Source organism: Olea europaea, chromosome 12 (genome assembly GCF_002742605.1).
Source record: "Olea europaea var. sylvestris chromosome 12, O_europaea_v1, whole genome shotgun sequence".
NCBI lineage: Eukaryota > Viridiplantae > Streptophyta > Magnoliopsida > Lamiales > Oleaceae > Olea > Olea europaea.
In genome coordinates this window covers 27298509-27306342 of record NC_036248.1, presented here as the reverse complement: position 1 = coordinate 27306342, position 7834 = coordinate 27298509, and the positions used below count along the sequence as shown (strand labels likewise).

The 7834-nt window shown below is 37.6% G+C and overlaps 1 protein-coding gene across 1 annotated transcript; it reads left to right on the top strand.

The window, feature by feature from the left end:
• The first annotated feature begins 1016 nt into the window (after positions 1-1016).
• On the top strand, positions 1017-6820 carry LOC111406242 (probable arabinosyltransferase ARAD1). Its single transcript, XM_023035540.1, has 4 exons — positions 1017-1765; positions 4845-5138; positions 5231-5326; positions 6037-6820. The coding sequence occupies exons 1-4, from the start codon at positions 1271-1273 to the stop codon at positions 6454-6456; spliced, it is 1305 nt and encodes a 434-aa protein (XP_022891308.1). The 5' UTR covers positions 1017-1270; the 3' UTR covers positions 6457-6820.
• Positions 6821-7834: the final 1014 nt, after the last annotated feature.

Genomic DNA, 7834 nt, shown 5'->3' with positions numbered 1-7834 from the left:
CCAAAGAACGAAGCCCAATCGAACAAATTAAGATGAAGGCCCAAATGAGGAGGCCCAAGAACGCGGTAACGCCATTGCCCAAGATTGCAAGTTGCCCAGAATTTGAGCGAATGGAGTGTCATACAGTCGCCCAGAGCTGTTACTCTATTCTTGCCAAACTTTCAAGTAGCCCAAGGTCTTAACAAACACAAAGCGTCGCGCTTATCAAGAAGTGCAGTTATCAAAGCAGTTATTAGAGTAGCCCTATCACGTTCCACGATTCAAGGAATTCAATCGAAAGCGGTTGAACAATGAAGAGTAATGGTAGCAGTTAAAGGAGGCAGTTTTCGTGACAAGTTGGCCATTACAAAAAAAGTGGGCAGTTATAGGACGATCAAGCAGTTTTTAGGGCGGTTGATCACAAAGAGATCGTTCATGAAGTATAAAAGGAAGAAAGGACATAGAAGCAAAGGACCGAATCCAAAACTCTCGAACAGAGAACATGTAATTTTCATTTCCTTAGTTTTTAGACTTGAACACTTTTCTTTCAGTAACTCGTGTACTTGCACCCCTTGGAGGCACGTTATTTTTCATTTCCAATTGTAAAATTCATCGCCAATAAAAGAAGACCCCTTTTTGGGACTTTGTTTCAAGAGGTTTTGTCCCTTACACAATCGTCTGATCCTTTTTAATTGTTAGCGACTAACCCGCGCGAAACAAATACGTACAAATAGCATGGTAAATTGTGAGCTAAATGTCCTGCTCCATCTCAATCAATCGAATCCGGAAGGATGGAGAACATAATTCTCTCGAATTCGAATATTTTAGGTCCTGTCTGGCTGTGATTTTCAGGGAAATATTGCTGTTGGCAGTGATTTTTGGGCCGTTGCCAGCCGCCTTCGTTGACTACCATACTCACATGTGAGGCCCTTGGTCAAAAGTAACGGCTAGTTTTTGGCTTTTAATCCACCCAAAAATCATGCCCAGACAGGGCCTTAATCTCCACTCCTATCCCACTCATATTTCTATAGTTGAATTGTATCCCATCCAAAGACGTTTCATCCCGTCCCGTCGTGCCAAAATATCATGGTACATAGACAAAAAAATCCCCACCCACACTCTAGGCTCGTACATTTTCCCCCCATCACTCGGAAGCTATATAAATCCAAAATCCGAAATTCTTATTCATTTCCTCGAATCCAGTCTTCCTTTGTTCATTCTTCACTCCTACAAAAATCCCACTTCAGATCAACGCACAGTAGACACACAAAGAATTGTGTTCAAGAACAAAATGAAGGACGTGATCAACAAGAGTCTCGCTTGTTTAGTTGTGTTCTTCCTTTTCTTGTGTTTTTCTTTAACATTTACAGGAACCGTTGATTACAAATCAAGATTTCTCTCGTTCTTACCCCAATCGAGTAATTCTACGTTCTGCCGCACTGGATCGCCGCTCCGAGTGTATATGTACGATTTGCCGCGGCGGTTCAATGTGGGGATGATCGACGGTTCATTGCCGGACGAGAGTCCGGTGAGGGCGGAGAATTTTCCGGCGTGGAGGGAGAATAATGGGCTCCGGAAGCAGCATAGCGTGGAGTATTGGATGATGGCGTCCCTGCTGTACAATGGGGATGAGGATGGTGATTCCGGGTCGAGCCCAGAGGCTCTTCGGGTTATGGATCCGGAGCTAGCTGATGTGTTCTTTGTGCCTTTCTTTTCTTCTCTCAGCGTCAATGTACATGGCCGCAATATGACAGACCCGGATACAGAGATTGACATCAAATTGCAGGTACTTTTTTTTGTTGAGTTTCTCCTTTTTATTTTGTAATTGATTAGTGTAATTTTGATGGTTATATTAATTGCCTAAATGGTTCAAAGCTAGTTAAATTTATTTTACTGAGAATTATTAATGGCAAAACGGAGGAGGAAGACATACGAGCCTTACTTGAGTAGGCATAAGATTGGCACTGGGGTTCTATTGCGGAAGCTCTTTGAAATCGGTAATTTTTTGGACTGAGTTTACTAATCCTGACCTCATCAAACATATCAAATCAATGAACCAAAACCCACTACTCTTAGTTTTCTAGGGTTGCTCAACTCAATGTATCCACTAAGGACACAAATATGGTGGTGGTTTGCAAGCGACAAAGGCAAAGAGAAAAGCAATAGAAGCCAAGGCACAAAGAAGAAGAACAATAAGGGCAGCCACCAGTTTTCTCTCAAAAAGGCAAAGCACACTCACGGTCACAATGATTTAGGGTATATTTTAGGTGGGCTCTAACAATGGGCTATCGGACCAACAAATGATCAAGGGACGGAACATTAAAGAGAGCCATCCAAGAATTAAATGGGCCATGAGTGTCTCTAATTAAATTAGGTCACGGCCCAAGTAGTTTTAGGGTCGTGCCATTTCATTGATATGTCGATATTTAATTCAATCATTTGGTCGATGCCGACTGAAAATTTCCCAACAAGTAACATTATCGTTCGTGATTTATTCGGTATCAAAATCCAATGGGTTCACTATACTGGGTTCTTTTTCGAGGAGTAGACCGAGATCCATCACTAGGCTCAGTGAAGGAACTTGGACAAGAATATCAAGAACCAATGGGCATGTTAGTTTCAAGTTCTTACTTCTATGCCCTTAATAGGGTTCTCTGAAGGACCATGTTATTTTCATCTTTCACACCATGTAAATGGTGACGTAAGGAATTTCAAAAAAGTCACCACGGAACCTTTGCTCCTCGAGTTGAGCCATAATGGTCCTGAGCAATGGAAGTAGCTTAACTATGGTTTAAAATTGATCAAACTATTGGTTTCTATGATAGGTTGTATGCAGTTCTCTTACGATTTTAGCTTCATCTCAGCCCACAACGGTACGAGGGCTGGAGGTGACTCATCTGTGGCATATTCTGGAAGAATTGTTGGAAGGTTCACTGATTGGTCACAAGGTGTCGCTCTGTGAAGGATAATGTATAGTTTCCTGATTGTTATTGGAGGTCGGAGATGATGAGGTTGAGTAGAGCAGGCGATTCTAAGTCCATTGAGTTGAGCTGCATGGACCATTGGTGGCAGATGAACACAGTTGTACGTAAGGTGCATGAAGGTTATGCGTGGATTGATGTTTTCAGTGTGTTTGAAGGATTAATGGGATGATGAATTTGACTGGCAGAAATCTTACTGGGCTAAGTTCTGGTTGGGTTGATCAAGTTAGTGGGCTGATGGACCAGCTGAGAAAATCAGATTCCGCCGACATATATTGTCTTTGCTTCTTCTATGGTTAGCAATATGTTTCTGTTTTTAGAAGAATTTGACCAAAAGAAAGAAAGCTCTAATCCTATTTGATGTTGAGGGGTAAAAAGAGAAAGCGAAAGAGAGGAGAAAAGCAAAATTGAAAAACTTAAAAATTCTACTACTAAAATATCAAATGAAAAGGTTTCTTAACTTTTTTGACTAGAAATTATTATGAGAGTACAAATTACCATCTAATTTCTAAATTTGCACCCACAGTAAGTGTTTATTTTTTATCGTAATCTCCAACATTATGAACACAACCTCTGTCAGGTGGTCATATACAACTTAAGTATTGTTTGTTAGAGCAAATAAAGCTGACCTTGTCAATCTTTTAGCGCAAAAAAGGATTCTGAGATTCCGAACCTACTTATCTTATTTGTTGTGGTACCCTAAGTTGTGTACATTTTGGTCCACACAATTTGTGGATCCCATGGCTTGTAAGAAAGCCACATTTCCCAACATGCTCATGGTATGGATAAAAATCAAGGTCCAGTGACTCTTGTCCTCATCTGCCAAACCTGCAAGAAACCATGTTATTTTAACATTCTTAATTCAAATGAATGAAAAACCGCATCATCTATCAAAGCCAACTGAGCAGAAAGAGGCAATTTTAGCAAATGCTGAGCATTGATTATCATTATCATGCATCCTTAAGTTAAGAAATGTGAAATTATTGAGGAATCTTCTTCTAATATAGCAGCGTGAATCTCTCAATTAATAACAATGTATATGGTTGCGTATATGTACGTGCATGTGTTAGAGGTGGCATGTTTTGTGTAATGGTAATTTGAAACAAAAAACATAAGATCAGACAGCATGTTGGGCTAAGCTTAGCAAATCTTGTTTTTGTATGTATTTGGATAACTTACTCTCTTCTTACTTTCAAGGAAAAAAATGTTACATTTTTTGGAAGTAAGTTACCTTATTGACAAAATAAGTCCCTTGTTTCCAACTATGACCTTTAAAAAGTTGTTTACTTTGATGCTTACATACTTGAGTAATCTTTTTAAGTTTAGCCAAGGATGCTCTCCGTCTCCTATTTTTAGGCCCAAATACCTGCCAACCTTTTCCTCTTCACTATGCAATTGAGGAGTAATCATTTACTGTCTTGTGAACAATACTGTTTCACTGGATGTCACCATAAGTAGATCTTAGCAAACGAACTTTATTCTTTCTAAGTTGCATTCCTTAAGTAGTTGTCAAATTACACAATTAATGTGTGGGTCATTTTGGTTTTGTAGGCCAAATTATTGTTAATAAGTTGGGGCGGTTAGGACCTCATTTATCACTTCGTATATTTATTTATCAGATGAGTTCTGATCACTGTGTTATCATCTTGAATAAGTTAGTCAATTAAGAAAAATTTGTCTGAGATGCTACAGTTTATCAACTTAAAAGGGATTAGGCATAAATGATAATGCGGTAGTTTTATCTATCCCCTTCAGTATATTGCATGGAGTTCATTATTCTGTCTGATGGTTGGAATTATGAATAATCTTTCATTTTATTATGGCTTCTGATGTTGATTTTTCTTTGCATGGTTAGAATTTGATATTCGTTGCTACTTATTGCAGCATGAAATTGTTGAGATTTTAAGAGGATCCGAACACTGGCAGAGGTCTGCTGGACGGGACCATGTAATTCCTATACATCATCCTAATGCTTTCAGAATTCATCGTGATAAAGTGAATGCTTCCATTTTTATTGTTGCCGATTTTGGTCGCATAATGAGTATTTCTCAACTGGCAAAAGATGTTGTCGCTCCATATGTACACATGGTGGAATCATATCTCAGTGATAACAAAGAGGATCCGTACGAGTCTCGTAAAACCCTTCTCTTCTTCCGTGGGAGGACTGTGAGGAAAGAGGTACGCTGTAATGCCAATTAAAAAAAAAAAAAAAAAGAGTTAACCTTATGCTTTTATGAAGCAAATATTCCTGTTACGTATTCATGTGGCAGGAGGGACTAGTTCGTGTTAAACTGAAAAGAATATTAGGAAAAAATGAAGATGTCATATATGAAGAAGGCAGTGCATCAAAAGAAGGATTTAGAACTGTAAGTTTCTTGTCTTTCTTTTTCTCCTGTCAGTGAAAAAAATATCTGTGAATAAAATCAAGTTCTAGCTGTCATTTTTCATTTCAATTATATGGAAATATCGAGCTCTTTTAATGGCAGTTTTTCTTTTTCCCTTTTCCCTTTTTTTCAGTCACATTTTCTTCGGCGCACTAGCAATTTTACTTTTGTATTCCGAGTTCATGTCAGTAACCTCACCATTTGTTTTCCTTTGCTTCCTCGATGCCACAGATATTTGCAGATATCATCAAGCATGTCCGGCTAAGCTTAAGAAAAGTAAATTTATTTTTCAATCAAAATCATGCCGTCATTCATGTTTGGATAACTTAATATTTTTCCATCTTCTGAGTAAAAAGTAACTTTTAGCTTACTGTCAAAATAAGTAGCTTATTTCTAACTCTGACCAATAAATCTCATTTATTTACTTACAAAACTCTTTGAGCTTGGCCAAACATGCTTGCTTCCTTAAGTAATGCATTTCACAACCAAATCATCTGCCTAAGATCATGTAATGTTTCGAACAAGTATTTTTCTTGTAAATTCTATGGAAGAAGTATCAAAGTTTGACCATACTCTGCAAGGAGCTCCTTCAGTAGAGTCATTATAACTTCTCCCATAAATTTTTCTTTTTGAACAAAAGGAACTATTTTCGTCTCCATCTCACACTTTGTCCACCTCTTTTCTTAAACTAGTCGACTGAAGGAATGCGTTCATCCAAATTCTGTTTAAATCCTGCGGGAGACACTCCATCATCTTGCCGCCTTTTTGATGCCATCGTGAGCCACTGTGTTCCTGTCATAGTGAGCGATAAAATCGAGCTACCCTACGAAAGTGAAATAGACTACAAGGAGTTCTCAATTTTCTTCTCGGTTAAAGATGCATTAAAACCGGACTACATGCTCAATGAGTTGAAGGGAATCCCAAAAGAAAAATGGATGAAAATGTGGTCGAGACTTCGGAGCATTTCACATCACTTTGAATACCAATACCCCGCAAAGAAGGAAGATGCAGTCAATATGATTTGGCGACAGGTTCGGGATAAACTTCCTGCTGTAAATCTTGCTGTACATAGGAGCAGGAGGCTGAAAGTGCCAGATTGGTGGAGAAGATAAGTTTTCTAAATCCTGCTTTTGTAATTTTATACATTAGTTTCTTGTTTGGTGAAGTGCTAAACAATACTGGAGAGTGTCAAGGAAGAAAAATGAACTAATGTAATTCTTTGCAGCAGACCAGGCTGAAACATAATAAGTGAATAGACGTATCTATGCGAAAGTAGAACAATGGTGTGTAAAGGGATAGTTGATGAGTTTCTCATTACACATAGTACAGTTGGGTCGTCGACCAAAGGTCGAAGAGGGACGACATTTGTCCCCATGAGATCTGAATGATCTTGCTTTTCTTTGAACATGACAAAGGATAAAGAATGTTAAGAATCTGGACTCTTCCCACTGCTATGGAGCTTACGGTTTTGTGATATATTTTTTTGTACTAAAAGCGAGTTATTTTACAGTTAATGGCTTTTCTTTAACAACTTTTGTATTTGGGTCCAAAATCTATCAATTGTTATTTTAGTGGTAAAGTTATCTTTATGGATTTGGAATCTGTTCAAAAGAACACTTTGCTGTGAAAAGTGAAGGTTGATTGCTTAAAAGTTCAAAACTTGTAGACCTCAAGTGTAAAAGATGCTAAACGTTTGAAAGTGTGAATGTAATTTTGATATTTTTTTTTACACATTTTTACTAAAAATGTAGTTCCATCTCTTCAACAGTTTAATTTTATAAATATGATTTGGGTGCCACGTGTCATTATCATATGGGTTAGAGGCAATGACTCAGGCAATTGAGCAAACATTGTCATGTTATGTAATATGATTTGGTCGGGTTTAGGGAACCATTCGCCCATGCGGAGACTGTCCATAAACTAACAAAAAATTGAGCAATTTCTAAGTCCATTGTACCCTCCTTTGTAATCTGTCGGATAATGCATTTGGTGGCTTCCCATGTTGAAAATATTGGATGATTTGTGTGTAGATAAACATATCAACTAATAAATATAAATAACATAATTCAATAATTACATAAACATAACAATATTATAACAATATAAACATTATAATTCAACAATAACAAGAAAATTAGAATGCAAGCTTTAGAGAGTCACGTCAAGGACGTTGTCCTAAAGTCATGTTGCATTCCCTTCGTACGGATACTTTCGACACTACGCGGCTTCAAGATAAAATATATGTGACTCGCAGTTGATTTCTTTCTATGAGTACGATAATAGGGAGATAAGTGAACGAACCTTTATCGAGTTGTCAAAAGTATAAGAATATAAAATATATAGGGAGTACTTTTAGATGGTTTTTAAGACAGACACTAATGAAATCTAATCACCTTTTATAGGTAAAATTTCAACCCTCACAATTATACCATTAAAACGCAAGTCATAATACATATATTCCACTATAATATTATTAATTTAATTTTGTAT

What these genes read in the sequence shown, in the direction of transcription:
- LOC111406242 (XM_023035540.1), top strand. Translation starts at nt 1,271, where the DNA reads ATGAAGGACGTGATCAACAAGAGTCTCGCTTGTTTAGTTGTGTTCTTC. An exon ending in AGATTGACATCAAATTGCAG is followed by an intron (nt 1,766 to 4,844) that starts GTACTTTTTTTT and finishes TACTTATTGCAG; the next exon opens with CATGAAATTGTTGAGATTTT. An exon ending in GGAGGACTGTGAGGAAAGAG is followed by an intron (nt 5,139 to 5,230) that starts GTACGCTGTAAT and finishes TTCATGTGGCAG; the next exon opens with GAGGGACTAGTTCGTGTTAA.